This window comes from Carcharhinus amblyrhynchos, chromosome 32 (assembly GCF_965287045.1).
Source record: "Carcharhinus amblyrhynchos chromosome 32, sCarAmb.v2.hapA, whole genome shotgun sequence".
NCBI lineage: Eukaryota > Metazoa > Chordata > Chondrichthyes > Carcharhiniformes > Carcharhinidae > Carcharhinus > Carcharhinus amblyrhynchos.
This window is the reverse complement of record NC_137355.1, coordinates 4,797,419-4,821,489: the sequence shown is the minus strand read 5'-3', so window position 1 is coordinate 4,821,489 and position 24,071 is coordinate 4,797,419. Positions and strand designations below refer to the sequence as shown.

Here is a 24,071-nt window from a genome sequence, read left to right as displayed (position 1 = left end):
AGACTGTGCAGGCTTGATGGCTGAATGGCCTCCTTCTGCACTGTAAGAGTTCTATGATAGGTCAATCATTGAGAATAGGAGGTTATGCTAAAAATGTATAAAACACTCATTAGACCACAGCCAGTGTTTACAATCTGGTTATCATGAGTGAAAAGGATGTAATCACATGAGTCGCATTACAGAAGGGGTTTACAAGAATACTGGCAGAAATGAGGAGTTTAGCTATGAAAAAAAGATTGCACACGCAGGAGCTGCTTTCCCTTCAGCCTGCAACTTGCTGCCGGGGTAGGTACAGGAAGCAGATACAATAGTGACTTATAAGGAGCACTTGGACAAATACATGAATAGGATGGGAATAGAGGGATATGGTCCCCAGAAAGATAGGGGGTTTGAGTTCAATCAGGCAGCATGGTCGGTGCAGGCTTGGAGGGCTGAAGGGCCTGTTCCCGTGCTGTGATTTTCTTTGTTCTTTACACACACGACTCCAGAGCCACAGCAATGTGGTTAACTCTTAAGTGCCCTCTGAAATAGCCCAGCAAGCCTCCCACATCAAGGGCAATTAGAGATGGGCAACAAATGCTGGCCCAGCCTGCAGCCCTCATATCCCCCGAATGATTTTTTTTTAAAAAGTAAGTTGCTTCTGCATTTGTTATCCACACGCAACACTTTCAGGATTAACATTTCCAATACAGATACATTGAAGAGATTTGGAATCCAAGCCCAGTTTCTTTCACAACCTTAAAACAGCTCAAATTACTTTACAGACAAAGAAGTACTTTTCTTTACATCTGGTCAGAGCTGTAACACAGGAAACAAAGCAACCAATTTTCACCCAGTAGGGCCCCACAAACAGCGATAAGATAAAGGTTATGGGTGAGCAATAAATATTAGTTAGAACACCAGCAGAACTCATAACTTCTTTGGTAAGAGTAACAGGAGTACAGAATATAGGGCTAACGGAAGGACTCTTGGTAATGTCGACAAACAGAGAGATCTCGGGGTACATGTGCATAGATCCCTGAAAGTTGACACCCAGGTTGATAAGGTTGTCAAGAAGGCATACGGTGTGTTAGCTTTTATTGGTAGAGGGATTGAATCTCGGAGCCGTGAGGTCATGTTGCAACTGTACAAAACTCTGGTGTGGCCGCTCTTGGAGTATTGCGTGCAGTTCTGGTCGCTGCATCATAAGAAGGATGTGGAGGCATTGGAAAGGGTGCAGAGGAGGTTTACGATGATGTTGCCTGATATGGTGGGAAGGTCTTACGAGGAAAGGCTGAGGGAGTTGAGGTTATTTTCGTTAGAGAGAAGGAGGTTAAGAGGAGGTGACCTAATTGAGGCATACAAGATGATCAGAGGGTTAGATAGGGTGGATAGTGAGAGCCTTTTTCCTCGAATGGTGATGGCTAACACGAGGGGACATAGCTTCAAATTAAGGGGTGGTAATTACAGGATGGATGTCAGAGGTAGGTTCTTTACTCAGAGTAGTAAGGGCGTGGAATGCCCTGCCTGCAGCAGTTGTGGACTCACCAACTTTAAGGGTGTTCAAATGGTGAGTGGACAGGCATGTGGATAACATTGGAATAGTTAAGGTTAGAGGGTCATTAGATTGGTTGCACTGGTCGGCACAACATCGAGGGCCGAAGGACCTGTACTGTTCTACGTTCTTCTTCAAAGTAGCGTCTCGGGATCTTTTACATTCACTTCAAGGGACCTTGATTGATCATTTAATCTGAAATATCTCTAACGACATAGTCAGCCTGGATGATGTGCTCCAGTCTGCGATCAGTTTTGGAACATACAAATTCTGACTCCGAGACAAGGCTGCTACCCACTGCGCTACAGTTGACACCATCTCCCAAGTGCCTGGTAGAAGCACAGTCCCTTAGCTGTGTAAAACATGAGCACACTAACGACATACAAACAGAAAAATTAGGAGTAGACCATTCAGCCCCTCGAGCCTGCTCAGTCATTCAATAAGATCATGACTAATCTAACTGTTTCCTCAAAACCACTTTTATGCCTACACTTGGTACCCTGGTTGGTTAAGAATCTACCTACCTTCGCCCTTGAAAATATTCAATCACCCTGCCTCTGTCATTCTCTGAAAGAGAATTCCACAAACTCACGATTCTCTGAAAAAAAATCTCCTCATCCCCATCTTAAATAGCACGTCTTATTTTTAAATGGTGTTTCCCAGTTCTCGTCTCTTTCACAAGGGAAAACACCTTTTCAGCATCCACACGCTCTCTCTCACTCTCTCCACTATAAAAGGAAGGGAAAAGTTAATTTAAACAGAGCAAGATAAAAACTGTACCTGGCTTGCTGAACAAAAGCTGTACGCTTCTGAGCTCCACATCAAATTTTTCATAGGCACGTTCCAGAATTTCCTCCAATGATAAACCTGGGGATGTTGCTTTTTGGTCATTGTGGCTAATGCTGTTTAACTGCAGAAAAGTAAATTTATAAATGTTTTGTTATTCATTCCTGGACAAATAATTCAAAAGATTTTAAACCCAAAAGAAGGTGCGAAGGATTGAGCCCTGTGCAGAGCTTAAAACAGCTCCATCTGTTGATTAAAGGCTTTAAAGGAAATTTGGCATGTCCGCTACAACTCTCACCAACTTTTACAGGTGCACCATAGAAAGTATTCTTTCTGGCTGCACCACAGCTTGGTATGGCGCCTACTCTGCCAAGGCCACAAGAAACTACAAAGGGCCATAAATGAAACCCAGTCCATCACTCAAACCAGCCTCCCATCCATTGACTCTGCCTACACTTGCCATTCCCTCAGCAAAGCAACCAGCGTAATTAAGGGCCCCACACACCCCGGACATTCTCTCTTCCATCAGGAAAAAGATAAAAGTCTAAGGTCACATACCAACTGGCTGAAGAATAGTTTCCTCCCTACTGCCAGACTTTTGAGTGGACCTACCTCGCATTAAGTTGCTCTTTCTCTACACCCTAGCTATGACAGGAACACTACATTCTGCACTCTCTCCTTTCCTTCGCTATGAACATTATGTTTTGTCTGTATAGCGCGCAACACACAATACTTGTCACAGTATACTAATACATGTGACAATAATAAATCCAAATCAAATATAGTGAAGACCCCATCAGCACCTGTGATAAACTCCTATTCACCACCTCTAAACTAGAAAAAGCAAGTTGATTTGAAGTGTCTCAAACCCAGTTAAAACAGTGTTCACCGTTGGAGGCCTGCAATTTTTTTTTCAATGAAGTGTTTTTAATTGCTGCTGTTTCCCAGTCTCCCCACACCACAAACCACAAACAGCTGAGACCTGTTCCCAGATCTCTGCCTAAACTGTTCTGATGTGGAGATGCCAGCGTTCGACTGGGCTAAACACAGTAGTCTCACAACACCAGGTTAAAGTTCAACAGGTTTATTTGGTAGCAAACTCTAAATTGCTCTGAATCAGCGATGAAGGCAGTTTGTGGGAGCAGCCTGTGACGCTTCCTTTTTGTGGGTGGTGTGTAATCTCTGCTTGGTCATTTCCCCAGTGGCACAGCAGAAATTTAACTATTCACTGATCTAGCTGATCTCTTGCATCAATGTATAATTTACCACTTTATGATGGCCTACTTTGATCATGAAAAAGAGTTGTTCGTATTGTCGTAAAGAGACGCCTACAATATTACCACAACTATTCACATTTTAAAAAGCTTCTACACGACCTACTGGAAGATGTTATTGAAGTCAGCACCCACAGAGCATTGCCATGTAACCTTTCACAATTCCAGCCATTACCTTGTGGGGGAGGTGCAGATCTCAAGAGTCATCAATATAAAAGTTATTGATTAATAAATCCAAGAGAGAATTCAGGAGAAACTCCTTGACCAAGGGAGTTGTTAGATTGTGGAATTTGTTACCACAAGTAGAACCATAAAATCATAGAACACCTACAGTACAGAAAGAGACCATTCGGCCCACTGAATAAGTGCCAAAACAGCACCCAACCAGGCCTTCCCCTCCATCCTATCCCCGCAACATCGCACATTTACCATGGCTAATCCACCCCAACCTACACATCTTGGGACACTAATGGGCAATTTAGCATGGCCAATCCACCTAAGCTATGCATCTTTCAGACTGTGCAAGGAAACTCACACAGCCACGGGGAGAACAGGCAAACTCCACACAAGTAGTGATAAACAGCACAGATGCTTCTAAGGAGAGGCTTAAAAACCAGTTGAGGGGAAGGATTTGCTGATAAGAGTGAAAGGAAGCCCATGTTGAGCGTAAACAAAAGCCGAGACCAGTTGGGCTGAATTGTATGTTTCTGTTTTTCAAAATCTACATACCAGAACCAGTTGAGATACACTTCAGAAACAGCCTATTCAGCCCAACAGTTCCATACTGGTGCTTAAGTTTCACACAAGTCTCCTTACTTAAATTCACCCCATCAACACATCTTTATATTTCATTCTGCCTCATCTAGTTCCCTCTTGAATTAATCTATGCTTTTTATTTCAGCCACTTCATGTGGTAACAAGTTCCGCATTCTCATCACCCCAAGTTTAGCGAGATTTGTTAACCTGATTAAGTTAGAGGAAGGGAGATAGCAGGTTTGAGCAGCATAGTGCTAATGTCAGTGGACTAGTAATCCAGGAGGTAATACACTAGGATTCCAGTCAACTACAGTTCATATATAAATCTGGAATTGAAAAGTGGGTATCAGTGATGGTTGTCATGTTACTGCAGGATTGGCATACATTCCTGTCTTGTTCACTTGTGCCCTTCTTATCTAGTTTAGCCTTATTGGGAGCAATGCATTCCTCTGGCAGTGCATTCCAGCACTTACACCCTCTGTGGTACTTCTCACATTCCCTTTAAACTTTCCCCCATTTACCTTACGTCCCCTTGTAATTGACATTTCTACCCTGGGAAAAAGGCTCTGACTATCCATTCTATCCATGCCTCTTACAATTCTGTCAGTTCGCTCCTCAGCCTCCAATGTTCATATAAAAACAAACCAAGTTTGTCTAATCTCTCCTCACAGGTACTACCCTCCAAACTAAACAACCTTTTCTGTACCCTACCAAAGTCTCCACACCCTTTTGATGGTGTGGTACAAGGACTGTACATAATATTCCAAACGTGGCCTAACTAAAGTTTGATATAGCTGCAACATGACTTGCCAATTTTTATACTCTTACGCCCCAACTGCTTGTGTTGCCACTTTTCTGGAACCGTAGACCCGTACACCAAGATCCTGCTGTGTGTTAACGCTTCTAAAGGATCTGCTATTTCCTGTATACTTCACTGCTGCATTAGACCATCCAAAATCCATCACCTCACATTTGCATTAGATTTCATCTGCCATTCCTTCACTCAAATCTCTTGCCCATCTACATCGTGCTGTATCCTCTGGCAATCCTCCTATCACAGTAAAAAATCTGACAACACCAGGTTTTAGTCCAACTGATTTATTTGATAATAGACTCACAAGCTTTCGGGGTTAGCCCCTTCGTCAGGTGAATGGAGAGTTCTGGCCTCAGACAGAGCATATAAAGCACAGACAGTTTAGAGATTACTGATTAGAATGCGAATCCTTACACCTAGCCTGCTGTTCAAGACCTGAAGTGGCTGACAATGTGAGTGGAAGGAGCACTGATCACAGGTTACAGAGATGTGTATTGTCTCCAGACAGTACAGTAAGTGAGGTTTTGCAAACCCAGGCAAGTCACGGGGGTTACAGATAGTGCGACATGAACCCAAGATCCCTGTTGAGACCGTCCTCATGTGTGCGGAACTTGGCTATCAGTCTCTGTTCAGCGACTCTGCGCTGTCGTGTGTCGTGAAGGCCGCCTTGGAGAATGATCCTCCTATCAGCAGCTTCCCCTAATCTTAGTGTTGTTCACAAATTTACTAATCATTATCACCTACATTCTCCTCCAAAACATGTTTGTATACTATAAACAGCAGGGCTCCCAGCACTGATCCCTGCGGAACATCACTGGTCACAGGTCTCCATGATATGGAGATGCCGGCTTTGGACTGGGGTAAACACAGTAAGAAGTCTGACAACACCAGGTTCAAGTCCAACCGATTTATTTGATAGTAAGCTCGCAAGCTTTCGGGGTTTGCCCCGTTTGTAATCTGTCTGTGCTGTTACGTGCTCTGAGGCCAGAACTCTCCATTCACCCAAAGGGGCAAACCCTGAAAGCCTGCGAGTTTACTGTCAAATAAATCGGTTGGGCTTAAACCTGGTGTTGTCAGACTTCTGACACAGGTCTCCAGTCAGAGAAACACCCTTTCACCACTACTTTGTCTCCTATGACTGAGCCTGTTGTGTAGCCATCTTACCAGCTCATCTTACCACTTCACCTTCTGTGTCAACCTGCCATGACGCACCTTGTCAAAAGGCCTTAATGAAGTCCATGTAGACAACATCCACTGCCCTGCCCCTCATCAATCCTTTTTGTCACTTCCTCAAGAAAACTTAATCAAATTTGTGAGACACAACCTCACCTGTACAAAACCTGCCGCCTATCACTAATAACTCCATATTTTTCAAAATGTGAGCAAGTCCTGTCCTTAAGGATCTTCTCCAATAATTTCCCTACCGCGGATGTAAGGCTCACCAGTCTTTAATCACAGGATTATCCTGGTTGCTCTTCTTAAACAAAGGAAGATGGGCTATTCTCCAGTCTCTGGGGCCTTCCCATAAGATATAGAAGCAGAATTAGGCATTTGGCCTATCAAGTCTGCTTCACCATTCAATCAATCATGGTGATATGATTTTCATCCCTATTCTCCCACCTTCTCCCCATAGCCCTTGATCCCCTTATTGATCAAGAACATATCTATCGCTGTCTTAAAGACACTCAATGACCTGGCCTCCACAGCCTTCTGTGGCATAGAGTTCCACAGATTCACCACCCTCTGGCTGAAGAAATTCTTCCTCATCTCAGTTTTAAAGGAGCGTCCCTTCACGCTCCTGTGACTAAAGAGGATACAAGGATTTTGTACAAGGCCCTGGCAATTTCCCGTCTTGCCTCCCTCTATATTCTAAGAAAGATCCCAATAGGGTCCTAGTGACTTGTCACCTTCATGCTTTTCAAAACACCTTGCATCTCCCTTTTTTATATCAGCATGCCCTAGAATATCAGCATACCTCTCTCTCATCTCACCAACCACCACAAGATTCAGTACAGGGACCCTTATTGTTTATTACACACACAAATAACATAGATGAAAACATAAAAGGCAATGTTAAGAAAGTTTGCAAACGAAACCAAGATTGGTAGGGTGGTCAGCAGTGGAGAAGATGATGGTAGGTTACAGGAAGATATAGATGGGCTGGTCAAATGTGCAGAGCAGTGGCAGATGGTATTCATCTCCGATAAGTGTGAGGTTGTTTACTTAGAAAGAAGAAACACGACAAGGGAATCTTGAATGAATGGCAGGACACAGGAATCTGAGGTGCTTATTCACAGATCACTGAAGTCAGCACAGCAACTGAACAGAATAGATAAGAAGCCATTTGGGGCGTCGACATTTATCAGTCATGGCACAGAATTTAAGGACAAGGAGATAATGTTGGAGTTGCACAAAGCAGTGGTTAGGCCAATTTGGCATACTGTGTGCAGTTCTCGTCACCTCACTGTAGAAGGATGTGTTAGCATCAGAGAGGGTACAGAGGTGATTCACCAGGGTGATGCCTAGGGTGAAGCATTTGAAGATAAGGAGAAACTGGATAGGCTTGGGTTGTTTTCACTAGAGCAGAAAAGGACCACGATTGCAGTGTTTCAGATTATGAGGCATACGGACATGGCGAGTAGGGAAAAGCTGCTCTCCTTGGTTGAGGGGATCAATCACAAGGCAGCATCGTTTTAAGACAAGGCGTAGGAGATTCATACGAGACTTCAGAAAACAAATTTCATTCAGAGGGTGGTCAGAATCTGAAATGAACTGCCTGAGAATGTAGCGGAGGCCAGAAACATTACAACCTTTAAAAAGTATCTGGATGAGCATAGAGTCAGAGGTTTACAATTTGGAAACAGTCTCTTTGGCCCAACTTGTCCAAACCACCCCCCTTTTTTAATCACTAAGCTAATCCCAATTGCCCGCATTTGATCTATATCCCTCTATACCCTTCATACTCATCTAATTGTCTAAACAGTTTTTAAAAGACAACCGTACCCGCTTCTACTCCAACCTCTGGCAACTTGTTCCAGACACTCACCACGCTGTGTGTAAAAACATTGCCCCTCTGGACACTTTTCTATCTTTTCCCTCTCACCTTAAACCTACGCCCTCTACTTTTAGACTCCCGTCTTTGGAAAAAGATATTGACTACCTAGCTGATCTATGCCTCTCATTATTTTATAGACCTCTCTAACATCACCCCTCAGCCTCCACACTCCAGAGAAGACAGTTCAAGTCTACCCAGCCTTTCTTTAGAACTCAAGCCACCAAGTCCCAGTAGCATCCCAGTAAATCTTTTCTGCGTTCTTTCTAGTTTAATAACATCCTTTCTATAATAGGGTGACCACAGCTGTACACAGTATTCCAACTGTGGTCTTACCAATGTCTTGTACATCAACAAGACATCCCAACTTCTGCGTTCAACGTTCTGACCAATGAAACCAAGCATGCTGAATACCTTCTTCAACACTCTGCCCACCTGTGACTCCACTTCTAAGGAGCTATGAACCTGGACCCCTAGATCCCTTTGTTCTGTAACTCTCCCTAATGCCCTCCCATTATCTGAATAAGTCCTGCCCTGGTTTGGTCTATCAAAATACATCACCTCGCATTTAGTTAAATTAAACTCCATCTGCCGCTTGTCAGCCCACTGGCCCAATTGATCAAGATCCCACTACAACCCTAGATAACCTTCTTCACCATCCACTCTGCCACCAATCTTGATATCATCTGCAAACTTATTAACCATGCCTCCTAAATTCTCATCCAAATCATTAATATAATTGACAAATAATAGTGACCAGCACCGATCCCTGAGGCACACCGCTAGTCACTGGCCTCCAGTTTGAAAAACAACCTTCTACAACCAGCCAATTTTGTATCCATTTGCCTACCTCACCCTGGGTCCCGTGAGACTTAACCTTATGCAACAACCTACCATGCAGTACCTTGTCAAAGGCCTTGTTAAAGCCCACGTAGACAACATCAACTGCACTGTCCTCATCTACCTTCTACCCCTTCAAAAAAAAACTCTTATCAAATTTGTGAGCACTTGAAATATCAAAACATTCAAGGATATGGTACAAGTGCTTGAAACTGGATTAGAGAGAGTTTACTGGTCGATATTGTCAATGCAGGCTTGATGGGCTGAAGGGCCTTTTCTGCTCATGTGACTCCATGATTCCAACATCATTTGCCCTACCTGCGACAGAGATGCAGACTGGATTCCTCAGTCGCCTGACAGCTAATATTTAGCATGGAAATAAGTCATCCTCGACCTTCCTACGTTTCAATATCCTTTTTGTAACATGGAATAGAACTATGCACACAGTCATCTGCGTGGTCGAGCAAGGGTTTGATTTGTTTAACAGAAATTCTCTGCTTTTGGACGAGAATTGACCCAAGATTTTGATTATACTTTTTATGACTTGATTAAACTGCATTGCTACTCAATCTGTATCCCTGTGCACCTCTACTCAATTTAACCTCTCCGTTCCATCTACAAAATGCACCATTTTACGCTTATCAATATTGAAATTAATTTATTTATAGGCCCAATTTATAAATACGTTAATCCTTCTTATACTCTGCAGAGTGATATACAATCAGGTGGGAGTTGTCCTGGGAGTCCTCAACATTGACTCTGAACCCGCTGAAATCTCATGGTACCAGGTCAAATGTGGACAAGGATTCCTCCTGCTGATGAATCGGTGCTCCTCCATGTTGAACACCACTTGGAGGAAGTACTAAGGGCGCAAATGTACCAGGACGTCAAGGTCCATCACCATAGTGGCTTGGTAGTACCACCACAGACCCAGCTGGCCGGATCCTAAAGGGCATCGCTCAAAGACCCAGCGTGCAGTAAATGGGGAGGAAACCAACAAGGAGGGAAAAACATACTTCACCTCACGTTGAGTTGAGGAGGAACTTCTTCACACAAAGGGTTGTGAATCTCTGGAATTCCCTGCCCAGTGAAGCAGTTGAGGCTACCTTTTTGAATGTTTTTAAAGGCAAGGATAGATACATTTTTGAACAGTAAAGGAATTAAGGGTTATGGTGAGCAGACAGGTAAGTGGAGTTCAGTCCACGAAAAGATCAGCCATGATCTTATTCATTAGCATCATGGCTGATCATCCAACTCAATAGCCTAATCCTGCTTTATCCCCCATAACCTTTGATCCTAATTGCCCAAGGTGCTATATCCAGCTGCCTCTTGAATGCACTCAGTTTTTTGGCATTAACTACTTCCTGTGGTAATGAATTCCACAGGCTCACACACTCTTTGGGTGAAGAAATTCTCATCTCCATCCCAAATGGTCTACTCTGAATCCTCAGACTGTGACCCCCTGGTCCTGGACTCCCCCACCATTGGGAACACCCTCCAGCATCTACCCTGTCCAGACCTGTTAGAATTTTCTCAGTCTATATGAGATTTCCCCACTCATTCATCTGAACTCCAGCAAAACAATCCTAACCTCGTCAAATGGCTGAAGGCATTGGATACCACAAAGGATCTGGTGACTGATAATTTTCCAGCAATAGCACAGAAGACTTGAGCTCCAGAGTTTGCCATATCCCTAGCCAAGCTGTTCAAAAACAGATAAAACACTGACATCTATCCCAACATGCAGAAAATTGCCCAGACATGTCCTGTACACAAGAAACAGGGCAAATCCAACCCAGCCAATTACTGCCCAGTTTATTCTGAATCATCAGTAAAATAATGGAAGGGGTTATCAACAGAGCTAGCAAGTGGAATTTGCTTAGCAATAACACCTCATTTGAACTCTGCTAGGGTCACCTGGCTCCTGACCTCATTACAGCCTTGGTCCAAACACTGCCAAAACAGCTGAATTCCAGAGGTGAGGTGAGACTGATTGCCCTTGATACCAAGGTAGCATTTGACCAAACGCAGCATCAAACAGCCCTAGCAAAACTGTAGTTAACAGGAATTGGTGGAAAGCTCTCCGCTGGTTGGAACCATACTTGGAACCACTTGGCACAAAGGATGATGGTTGTGGTGACTGCAGGTTAGTCATCTTAGTTCCAGGACATCACTGCAGGACTTCCATGGTAGTCTCCTAGACATCTTCAGCTGCTTCATCAGTGACTTTCCTTCCATCAGGTGGTCAAAATTGAGGATGCTCACTGATGATTGTACAATGTTCAGCACCATTTGTGAGTCCTCTGATACAGGAAGAGGACATGTCTAAATGCAACAAGACACGGACGATACCCAGGCTTGGATTGAAAGTGCCAAGTATAATTCATGCCACACAAGTGCCATGAAATGATCATCTCCAATAAGAGAGTCTTGCCTTCTCTCCCTCGATATTCAATGGCATTAACATCATCGAACTCTCCTCTATCAATGTCCTGGGGGTTACCATTGACCAGAAATTGAACTGGACTAGCATATATTCAGTGTAATGTTCAATGCCTGAAGGAACTTCGCTCCAAGCTAATCATCTTCCCAAGAAAGGCTTCAATGCCAAAGAAGGGAGATTCTTCTGCTGAAGAAATTAAGATGGCAGCCCAGCTAACTGGACCTGTCATGCCAATCAAGAATACATACAAAAGAGAGAAGGCCTGGTGATCTCCAAGGATGAGAAGAATTTCAAGGCCTTTGCAAGCCTCCGTACGGCCCGTGCAAATGCACGGTTGTTTCGAATCCGTGCTAAGAAAGCAAAGGAAGCAGCAGAACAGGACGTTGAAAAGAAGAAAGAAAATATTTGGAACCATTCAATAAATAACAAGCTTCAAGAGCAGGTCAGAGGTTGGAAATCCTGCGGCACGTAACTCACCTCCTGACTTCCCAAAGCCTGGCCACCATCTACAAGGCACAAGTCAGGAGTGTGATGGAATACACTATTTGCCTGGATAGGTGCAGCTCCAACAACACTCAAGGTGCACAACACCATCCAGGACAAAGTAGCCTGCTTAATTAGTACCCCTTCCACTCCCTCCACAACTGATGAACACTGGCAGCAGTGTGTACCATCTACAAGACGGTACACAATGGAGCAGCACGGTTGAAGAGTGGTTAACAGTGCTATGAGGTAGTGTCAGGCACCTTTAATTCCAGTTTGGGTGACTGTGTACAATTTGCAAGTTCTTCCCACATCCGCATGGGTTTCCTCTAGGCGCTCCAGTTTCCTTCCCCTGTCCAAAAGGTGTGCAGGTTGGTGGATTGGCCATACTAAATTACCCTTTAGTGTCAGTGGGATTAGCAGGGTAAATACGGGGATACGGTCTGGATGGGTCAAGCAGCCTGCTTCTGCACTGTAGAAATCCTATGACTGTAAGATATTCTGCAGGAACTCAACAAGGCTCCTTAGTCAGCACCTTCCAAATCCATGATTGCTACCATCTAAAAGGACAAAGGTCAGCACACACATGGGAACACCTCCAAGTTACTCAGCCTGATGATATATCACCATTCATTCACTGTCACTGGGTCAAAATCCTGGCACTCCCTCCCCACATCACAGACTATAGCAGTTCCAGAAGGCAACTCACCATCACTTTCTTGAGGCCGATTAGAGATGGACAACAAATGCTGGCCTCACTAGCAACGCCCACATCCAATGAACAAATTTCAAAAATCCACCAATTTGGTGGTTTCCACAGATTTCCAAACCCAAATCCTAAATGGAAACAACAGTGGTGTCTGGAACAATGTGTGTCAAGCATCACTTCCCATCTTCACCATTCTAACTGAAAGCCTTCAACAACCACTCTGATTGCTGCTTTGTAGACAGTTTGCCATCTATTCTGCAACTTGTCCTGATTCGGTGTACTCCGACTCTGAGTCATAGGTCTACTGTGTTGCCCAAGTTACATATTCAGGTTTAGAGGTTAATGAGAGATTCAATTTAGGTTAACACCTGGACAAAAGGCAAGAGCTTTAATAAAAACCATGCATCGTCATACCTGTAAACTTCCAAAGTCCACAATCAGCAAGTTTGAATTCACGTCATAAAAGCCGGTCTGCGGGACTACGAGGTACGATGGTTTTAAGTTGATTTGGAGATCAAATGTTTTATGCGTTTCAATAACATACGACAGACCTGGGTAAATATTTAAACAAAGAATTAAATTATGAGTAAAATTTGGAATGGGGCATTTCCTTTTACAAAACCCAAAGTTTCAAAAGAAACACTGATTAAATCACACTAGGTGTAAAAGGATTACACGGAAGCAGATCTTTGGACCCTGTGTCTAAGGAAGGATGTGCTGGCCTTGGAAAGGGTCCAGAAGAGGTTCACAAGAATGATCCCTGGAGTGAAGAGTTTGTCATATGAGGAACGGTTGAAGACTCTGGGTGTGTACTCGTTCAGAAGGATGAGGGGTGAATCTTATTGAAACTTACAGGATACTGCAACACCTGGTTAGAGTGGATGCGGAGAGGGCATTCCCATTAGCAAGATAAACTAGAGCCAGAGGGCACAATCTCAGACGAAAGGTGCAATCCTTTAAAACAGACATGACGAGGAATTTCTTCAGCTAAAGAGTGGTGAATCTGTGGAACTCTTTGCCACAGTAGGCTATGGAGGCCAGGTCTTCGAGTGTCTTTAAGGCAGAGATAGATGGTTTCTTGATTAATAAGGGGATCAGGGGTTATGGGGAAAAGGCAGGAGAATGGGGATGAGAAAAATATCACTCATGATTGGACCGGTCTCGATGGGCTGAGTGGCCTAATTCTGCTCCCATATCTATGGTTTCATTTTCGAGACATTTCAGATTTTTACCTGTTGCAGTCTTTTCTTTGATTTCCTCCAACTTCAATAAAGTGGCTGAAGTCAGCTGCTCAAGATCAAGTCCTCGATTAGTCTGGAAAAACTCAACCAAACTGTTTATTGTTTGCTGCAAAAGAAAAGGAAATACAGTAAATTCATTTCTAAAAATCTGGAACAACAGGGGAGAAACAGCTTAAAAACACAGCAACTAACGGGAACCACAGTAAATTACAAACTTAGGGTTGAGAATACTCATCTCTCCTGTACTTTTAGCTCATCCAATACCGCAACCTGGGCGCTAATCTTTAATTTTATTTTGTCTATGATATTCACTGTGTACCCGCCTTCTGGGTAAAATGTCAGTTTCAATTTATCTTTCAAAAGTTTCAACACATTCTCTGATCCACTTTACTTCTATCCTGTAATATTTATAGAAGTTTGTGAAGTTCTCTCTCAACCATTGCTTGAGGCAACAGTTTGAAGTTCTTCTACTTTGCTTCTATATATTGTGCCAAATATATTCTTTATGATCCAAAGATGTGGGTTCGGTGGATGTCCATGACAAATTGCCCCTTAGTGTCAGGGGGATTCACAGGGTAAACATGTGGGGTTATGGGGATAAGACTTGAGTGGGATTGTTGTTGGTGCAGGTACAATGGGCTGAATGGCCTTCTCCTGTACTGTAGGATTCCATGTTCTCAGCTCATGTCTCATATTTTGGATAATACTTTTAGCTCTTCACTGTAACTTCAAATATGTGGCAAAGGCAGGCAGGCAATAATACAATAATGGCAAATGGAGGTATGCGTTCTTTATGATGGAAAAGATGTAATGTCAATCGCTCAGTTCCAGAATGAATAGAAAGTGGTGGACATAGGCAGGTCTGGTTCAGCCTGGGATGGTGACTAGGGATATACAACCAGAAAATGCTGGAGAATCTCAGTGGATCCATCAGCGTCTGTGGAGAGAGAACAGAGCTAACATTGCAAATCTAGCCGACTCCTTGCCAGATTTGGTCATTCAACCCCTTGAGGTTGGTTGGCATTCTATTAAATCACGATTGATTTGTACCTAAACTGCCTTGGCTTCATATCCAGCCATATCCTTAACAAATAAAATCTGTCAATTTCAGCCTTAAAAGTTTTGAGTTTACACAGCATCCACAAAACATTTCAGAGAAAAACTCCACGTTTCCACTACCTTCTGCTTTCTGTTTTAACTCCAGAATATCTCAGCTCTAATTTTAAGATTGGGTGATTTGTTCTGGATTTCTTTATTAGCATAGTTTCCACATATCTATCCTCTTGTATGCCTTTATCATTTTCAACACCAATTAAAATCACCCTTCAATCTTCTAATCTGAAAGGAATACAAACCTAATGCATATGCAACATATCTTCATAATTTAATCCTTTAAGCCCTGGTTGGTACTTGGAAGACAAATATATTTTTTCCATAGGTGCAGTTCTCAAAGTTGAAGGCAGAACTTAAATTTGTCACCTGACAAGAAAACTTTAAGGGCAACATTTTCGTACCAATATACTACCTTTGTAAACCTGGACACCTTGATCCAACATTCGCCCCAATCATTCACCATTTAGAATATATTCTTACTAATTTTTTTTGGAACCAAACAGATTACATCACGTATTGTACTTCTATCTACCACAGCACTGTCCACTCAATCTACGCCATTTTGCAACCTACTGCTTTCATTTACATTTCTCAATTTAATATCATCTGCAAACCTGGCTCTATAACTCCCTACTCCTTCGTCAATGTCAATGATTTACGTGGTGAATGTATGAAGCCCTGGTACAGGTTGTTGAGAAACATGGCAATATATTTCGCCAATCAGATACACAGCCTTAATCTCTACTCTCGACCTCCCACCTAGTACCAACCCATGTCACAAGGCTATCTCCAATTCCTCATGATTTCATTTTATTAATGATATTTTATGTAAAAAAATAAAGTCAACAGATGACCTTTATGCATTGTGTTGGTGACTTCCTCAGAAAATTCAACCAGATTAATCTAATCATGACCAACCCGTCAGAAATTCATGGCCAAATCGTATGGTTAAGAGACGAACGTAAGGACGACAATCCTAATAAATATGGAGGCAGACATATTGGAAGAGAATGGTGAAGACCAATGTTAAAATTTCAGACTGATTAAGAAGGAAAAGGGAGAAAGAATGCAATACAGTCATTGTGGATGCCATTTGTGACTCGTTAGTTATTCTGGTGGTGTGGCAACTGTAGAGATTCAAACAAGTTGAAGGATTGGAGCTAATATGTGTAAGAACTTTGGCAGTGGCAGGTGGACAAGGGAGATTTGGAATACATTGCAGTTTGCAAGGACAGAGCTGTCAAGAATGAGATTTTTGAGGAGGTGAACAAGATAAGTTCTTCTGAAAGAATAGTGGACAGCAAAGAGAAAGAACTATTTAAAAATCTAAGGCAGTGGAAGCAATGGCCAGTAGTTTAGTAGCAATGCAGTCAAGGAACAATGAATGGACTACAGATTGGAGATGAATTCCTGGACTTTCTGGTGGATGCAATTCAACATTAAAGCAACAAGTCAATGGGGAGCTGTACTTTAATACGTAATTCAATGAGGCATAAGCAGAGTTCAATAAATAATGTTTCTTACGTAAAAGCAGGCTTAAACTAATAATTATCAAGGGAGAAACTAACAGAAATCTTAAGATATGAAATGTCAAACGAGCCTAAGAAACAAAAGCCTGAATTATCAAATTAGGATAAATATTTGTTTGGCAACTGTCAAGATATTTTAAATTTGTGGCATCTGCTTTGGTTCTGCTGTAGCATCATCAACGCAAGTTACAAAGTTCTTGATTCAACCCCGACACCAGGGACACACAATCTAATGATTGATAGAAAAGATCTAACGGCACTATTCGAAGTAGAGCAGGGGAATTCTCTCAGATTCCTGGCCATCATTTATCCCTCAATTAACATCAAAAACAAATTAACTGGCCATTTAGCTAAGTGGTCTGTGGCATCTTGCTCTGTTTAAATTGAAAATTACACTGATTACGCTTCAAAAATACTTCAAATGACTGCAAAACATTTTGGTACATCCTGAGGATGCAAGAGGTGCAAAGTAAACCTGTGCTATATGAACCCAAATCTGAGAAAACATCAGCAGTGCTCTCTTGTATTCTGTACTTACAGCATCATAAATCAGCTCCACTGGTTGAGACTGCAAATTTAAAAGTTGATCTGCGTTGCTTCCTTCTGGATTAATCTCGAAACAGACATTGAGCAAAGAGGACTCCGTGCCTCCAACAGAAGCCATGAGAGACGGAACCGTATTCTGTTGTTTCAAACCTGTAACATACCAGTGCTCCAGCCTGGCCTCCACCCTGCAAAGACAGAAAGGGGAACACAAGCATGATGACAATTCCAGGCTTACAACAAGTAGTGCAACATACAACAGGGGCATAGTGGTTAGTACTGCTGCCGCAGTGCCAGGGAGCTGGGTTCGATGCCCAGTTTGGGCGACTGTCTGTGCAGAGTCTGCACGTTCTCCCCATGCCTGCGCGGGTTTCCTACAGATGCTCCGGTTTCTTCCCACAGTCTGAAAGACCTTCTGGTTAGGTGCATTGGCCATGCTAAGCTCTGCCTCAATGTACCCCGGCAAGCATCAGAGTGTGGTGACTAGGGGATTTTCACAGTAACTTCATTGCAGTGTTAATCTAAGCCTACTTGTGACATTAATAAATAAAATCAATAAATAATAAAACAGAGGCAAGTTACAAGTTTGCTCAAATCAATGCAGAATTAAATTACGATAATTTACACCTTCTTTATGGAGAGGCAGGGAGAATGTTGGGTAGGACAGAAATAGCCAGAAGTTTGGTGTGATACTTTCAAACTTAATTGCAGATACACTTTCTATTTCCCACCTGGTGGGCAGATGAATGACAACCAGGTTGTCAGTTTCAGAACCAGTGACTGACTGAGGGGAACAATCACTGGCATTCAAAAATAATAAAACAAAACCCAGTTAGACAAATCAAATTAATAAAAGCAAAATTGCTGCAGACGCTGGAATCTGAAACCAAAAGAGAAAATGCTGGAAAACCTCAGCAGGTCTGGCAGCATCTGTAAGGAGAGAAAAGAGCTGGCATTGAGTCCAGATGACTCAAAGCTTTGAAAAAGGGTCATCTGGACTCGAAACGTCAGCTCTTTTCGCTCCTTAGATGCTGCCAGACCGGCTGAGATTTTCCAGCATTTTCTCTTTTGAACTCAAATTAATAATTCACTATCTACATTACTTTTGTCTTTCTATTTTTTTGTCTATCTTTTTGTGCCGTTCCTATCAATTATAGACCCCTCCCACCCTCATAGTATAAATCTTGCCTGATTTTCCTTGTCTTCAGCTGTGACGAAGAGTCACCCAGACTCGAAACATTGGCTCTATTCTTTCTCCACAGAAGATAATAAGTAGTCTCACAATACCAAGTTCAAGTCCAATAGGTTTATTTGATAGCAGAAGCTTTCAGAGCACTGAGTCACTCACCTGATGAAGGGGCAACGCTCCGAAAGCTTGTGCTACCAAATAAATCTGTTGGACTTTAACCTGGGTGTTGTCAGATTACTTACTGTACCTACCGCTGTCCAATGCCGGCAACGCCACATCATGTCCACAGAGGATGTCAGATTTGCTGAGATTTTCCAGTATGTTCTGTTTATGTTTCAGATTCCACTATCCACAGTATTTTGTTTTTATCTTATTGTAATAGTTATCCAATATGGTTGGTAAATTTTGTCTAATTGTAATTCAAAGCCCATCTCAAAAGAAAAGTGACACTGATGCAGCTCTCAGACTTGTATTCCATTTGCAGGATGAGTGTGCTGCTGACAGCAATTTCAACAGCTCCAGTAAGGAAGGGCTATCCATAGGAAAGATCAACTTAAGCCATAAGACTTACAACTTGGATAAAGGCCCTTTCGGCCATGCCGATTGGGTTTCTTAAACTGAACTGGTCCTATTTGCCTGCATTTGGCCCATTTTTCTTTAAACCTTCCCCATCCATGTACCTGTCCAAATGTCTTTAAAATATTGCAACTGTACATACCCACCTCCTCTAGCAACTCATTCCAGACACGCACAGTCCTCTGAGAAAAAGTTGCCCCTCAGATACCTTTTAAATCTTTCCCCTCTCAGCTTAATCCTACGCCCTCTAGTTCTATACTCCCCTACCCCAGGGAAAAGACCTATCTATGCCCCTCATTCACCTTATCTATGCCCCTCATGATTTTACAAACGTCCGTAAGTTCACCCCTCATCTTCCTACACCCCAGAGAAAACAGTCTCAGCCTATCCAGCCTCTCCTTATAATCCAAACCTTCCAGTCCCAGTAACACCTTGTGAATCCTTTTTGGCACCCTTACCAGTTTAACATCCTTCCTATAGCAGGGCCACCAGAATTTGATCTGACTTAGAGCAAGTTGCGATTTAGAATTGAAACTCTTCACCCATTTGTCCTGACTCTCGTCTAATATCAGAAATATCCCAGCTGAACTGGGGAAAATAAAATGGGTTTAAAGAAACAGAAGCAAAACTCAAGGATGTGCAAGTACATTCAAGATCTACTTTGCACTGTGAACAGTGGAAAGAATCCTGTTAATAATGTTAAAGATGATCTGCTTGTAAGTAATAGTGGCAGAGACAGGGTGGATAGTCAGAGGCTTTTTCCAAGGTTGGAAGTGTCAATTACAAAGACACACAGGTTCAAACTGAGAGGGAGAAAGTTTAAAGGAGATGTGCGGGGGGAGTTGCCTGCACTTGGCCCATATTCCTCTAAATCTTCCCCATCCACGTACCTGTCCAGAGTGTGGTGGGTGTCTGGAACTTGCTGCCAGAAAGGGTAGAATGACAGAATCTACAATGCAGGAGGCGGCCATTTGGTCCATTGAGTCTGCACCGACAACAATCCCACCCAGTCCCTATTCCTGTTACTCCATATTTATTTACTGCCCCTAATTCCAGACACTAGGGTCAATTTATCATGGCCAATCCACCTAACCCGTATATCTTTGGACTGTGGGAGGAAACCGGAGCACCCAGAGGATACCCACGCAGAAACACAGACTGTGACCCAAGGACGGGATTGAACCCAGGACCCTGGTGCTGTGACACAGCAGTGCTAACTATTGCATCACCATGCCACCTGTAATGAGGTGATGGAAACAGGAACATCAGCAATATTTAAGAGGCATCTGGATGGGCACATGAATGTGGAGGTAATAGAGGGATACGAACTAAGACAGGGCAAAAGTTTTTTTAGTTTAGTGAGGGCATAATGATCAGCACAGGCTTGGAGCGCCGAAGGGCCTGTTTCTGTGCTGTACTTTTCCTTGTTCTATTCCATCAATTTATCTAATTAACAGCTCTCTGCATTAGTACAGAAAGGGTGATGATGATGATGCTTTTCTGAAATTGTTGCCAAACTTTTCAACTTTATGCTCATCATACGCAACGTGACATCACTTCCCTACATAACAACAAAAGGATTTCCATCAAACTTGAAAATATATTTAACTAAAACCTTCATGTTGCAGATAGTGCAATAATCAGAAATATTCAATACTTGATCCATTTAACATTGTAAAGAAAAATGAAGCGCTTACTTCAGACCTTGAGCTCCAGGACGCTGAAACACACTCGTACTCAGATCAATCATCTGCACGTTCAGTATCTCTGGAACATGAGGCTCCTCTCGGATCGTGATGGAGGTAGTCACCAATTTGAAGCTGATCACATGTGCAACATACTGCAAGAAAACAACACCAACAGGACATCAAATGTCTTCAAATTAAATCCAACCCATTTGCACTCTTAGCAGACATCATATCCATGGGATTAAGACAGTCAGTACATTGTCATTGGGACATTACATGAACAATTTTGACAAGATAGCACTGAAAAAGATAAGCAAACCCCTTGTTCTGTTGCCATACAACTGCAGCTTTAATGTCTGAGAATTGGGAGTTCACAGTGGAAGAGCTCTACTTGTCTAAGAAAACAACGAGAGATAAAAAAGAAAAGCACACAAAAATAAAAATGTAAGATTGCACTAAATCAGAGGAGGGATATATTCGTTTTAAAGGCAGTGCACAGTAGTGATAACCTGGATTTTAAGGGCTAGACGATGAGCAGAGATTGAACAGGTCAGGGTTTGCATTCCCTAAAATTTACAAGTCTAACAAGTGAGTTTGGTGAGGGGTGGGGAGGTAGAGTAGACTGAGCATAGAGTGGCCAGAGCCAGGGAGGGGGCTCTCAGCTCAACAGCCAGAGGACGCAATGCAGGGCTGAGCAGTCACAGTAGGGTGCCCAGAGCAGAGCAAAGGGGTGGGGAGCACCCAGCCATCTGACTAAGCAAATCAAAGCAGGGGTTGCAAGGACTGAGAATTCAGAGCAGGGCAGGGGGTTGAGCGGATGAATTGGTCAACATGAGGGTAGAGGCTGTACGGGACTACCAAGTCACTCTTGATACACTAAAGTTCATCGGTCCTGAGGACATTCATTCTGTATTCTTACTACCCTCAGTGCTTCATACAAATGGTGGAAGTAATGGAGGAGTAATGATTCATCAACTAATGGAAGCTAATGCTTTGCCCATGTTTGGCCTGATGATTATGATATTTCACAGGGTCTAGAGGATTCCCAGGGCAACTCCCTGCCAACACTACACCATTATGACACCATCTCTAGTGGATTTGCTCTGCCACTGTACTGGTACAGGATCTACCCAGGGGCGTTGCTGGAGGATTCTAGGACATTGGCCGTAAAGTATGAATCAGTGAGTATGACTATGTTAAGCTGCTGATTGACTTATCCTCTGGGACAGCTCTCCAAAATTTGGCACATGTCCCCAGTGTTATTGAGGAGGACACTGCAGAATGAACTGGGCCCTGTTTTTCAATTCTCTGCAGCAATTAAGTGGGTTGCCAAGACTTTACAGGGGCAGTTAAAAATCAACCAGCCAGGGACCTTGGGAAGTGATACATTAAAGTAAGTCCTATTACAAAACATCGCACAGTGAAGTCCCTGGATGGTTCATCATGGTGGAACTTTACTCAGCATAAGAGAGACAAAGGAAAAAATTCAATATTGAATGTGAATGTGGTTACAACTCGCTGGGATCAACTCTGTTCAATATTATTTCAATGATCAATTAACCTGGGGTCACATAGATCATAAAATCACTACAGTGCAGAAGGAGTCCATTTGGCCCATCAAGTCCGCACCGACCACAATCCCACCCAGGTCCTTCCTCCATAACCCCATACATTTACTCTAGCTAGTCCCAACACTAAGGGGCAATTCAGCATGGCCAATCCAAATAACTCGCACGTCTTTGGACTGTGGGAGGAAACCAGAGCGCCTAGAGGAAACCCACGCAGGCACAGGGAGGATGTGCAAACTCCACACAGACTGTGACCCCAAACCCTGCTGCTGTGAGGCAGCAGTGCTAACCACTGTGCCATCTAATTTCAAATTTCACGAACTGATTGCACAGCCACACTCCCTTGGATCACAGCCCAGAGAAGCTCTTCAAGCATCATGTCTACCCTGGGGTGATCATGCACTGGCTCTTTGATTCAGAATTTACCTACATACAATTTCTAGTTAATGGTTAAGATAAAAAGAATCACCTCTTTGGGTAAGGTCAAGTTGTGAGAACTCTCACTGTATCCAATAGCAGTATACAATTTGGTCTTTTCTTCAGCCGTCATGAGGTCATTAATACCTGGATTGTGCAAATAATAGAGATATGAGTAAATTCTAAGCCATACCAACATTAAAAATACCTTAAACACCAAGCTAAAATTCTGTTATGGAAGAATATCGACAAGTGGGTAGGATCAATAATTGTCCAGTAAGTCCAGATCCCTAAGCACTGAGAAAGCAGCTACCGTTTCTAGTGACAATAACTTTTATTTTTACCGCATGTTTAACACAATAAAACATCTCAGTGCTTCACAGAACATATATTAAACAAAAATCAATAACGAGCCATGGAAGGAGAATAAGGGTGGCAACCAAAGAGGTAAGGTTTTAGAGAATCTTAAAAGGGCAAGGGGATGAGGGGAGGTGAGGTGAGAAAGAGAAAGTGGGGTGGTGGGGGGGAAAAAAGAGAGAGAGAGAGAGAGAGAGAGAGAGAGATTCCAGCTCTGGATGGATGGTGCCAATGGTGAAATGAAGAAAGACTGGATGTACAAGAGGCCAGAGTTGGAGGAGGCTCAATTGCCTACTAGCTCTCATGATTATCAGAGGATGGTAGAGTTAAAATGTAAAACATCAAAATATGTTTTCAAAGCATCAGAAAACTCCAACAATATATTTTGCAAACACAGAACGACTTATCATTTTTTCTAGTATGCAACTCACCTCCAAAGAGGAGCAGGAAGGAATGTGTGAGTTTCTCATTGATAATGAGCTCAGATGGCGTGCGGGAAGTGCTTGTGTTTGAAGAAGTCTATTATCACCATTCTCTCACCTCCCTTTGTATACAAGCCTCTCAAATAGTGGCAGATAAACTGAAATATCAAGCTGTCCCAGAATTTCAATCTACAACCTTTTCTTTAAGAAAGTGACTTTCAACTGGAGTCTGCAGCCCGAGAGTACACAAGAAGCTTTCACGATGGCCTCAGAAAGTAATAAGTGGGCAGTATTAACAACTGCTGAATGACATCGGACTCTGCCTGGAATGTGTCCCAAGGCCCCCAGAGTCTCCTGATCATTGTTCCACTGTGCTATCAAGGAGTTGACATCCAAGCTCAGTGCTCCATTTGGCAGCCGAGTAATAGACGGAAGGAGAAGGAAGAGCTGGTCCAGCCGTCAAGTCTCACCAGAACTTCAGTCAGCCAGACTTTTCTAACTTCAGACTAATGCAATCAACCTCAGGAACACATCAATACTTAAACAGAACTCTATAAACCTCAAACAGTGGCAGCTTTATGAAAACCTCAACACCAACTTCAATAACATTCAACCATCTTTAGCAGAATTGATCTTCCATCTCACCACCACTTTCCCACTTGTTGCACTGGCTATTTGTTTCTCGGTACCTTTCTGCACCTTTTTGCCATTTTATCGGTTTGTGAACTTTTGCTCTT

The 24,071-nt window shown here is 42.9% G+C and overlaps 1 protein-coding gene across 4 annotated transcripts in view; it reads right to left on the bottom strand.

The window, feature by feature from the left end:
• The window catches only part of vps13c (vacuolar protein sorting 13 homolog C), a 298,634-nt gene that overhangs the window by 193,094 nt on the left and 81,469 nt on the right, over nucleotides 1–24,071 (bottom strand). For all 4 annotated transcript variants that reach the window (XM_080216043.1, XM_080216044.1, XM_080216045.1 and 1 more), the window contains 6 exons: nucleotides 22,608–22,702; nucleotides 20,580–20,722; nucleotides 17,113–17,305; nucleotides 13,924–14,038; nucleotides 13,106–13,242; nucleotides 2,315–2,444 (listed from right to left, as the gene is read on the bottom strand). In XM_080216043.1, the coding sequence (XP_080072169.1) occupies nucleotides 2,315–2,444; nucleotides 13,106–13,242; nucleotides 13,924–14,038; nucleotides 17,113–17,305; nucleotides 20,580–20,722; nucleotides 22,608–22,702 (813 nt within the window). The remainder of the gene's footprint in view (nucleotides 1–2,314; nucleotides 2,445–13,105; nucleotides 13,243–13,923; nucleotides 14,039–17,112; nucleotides 17,306–20,579; nucleotides 20,723–22,607; nucleotides 22,703–24,071) is intronic.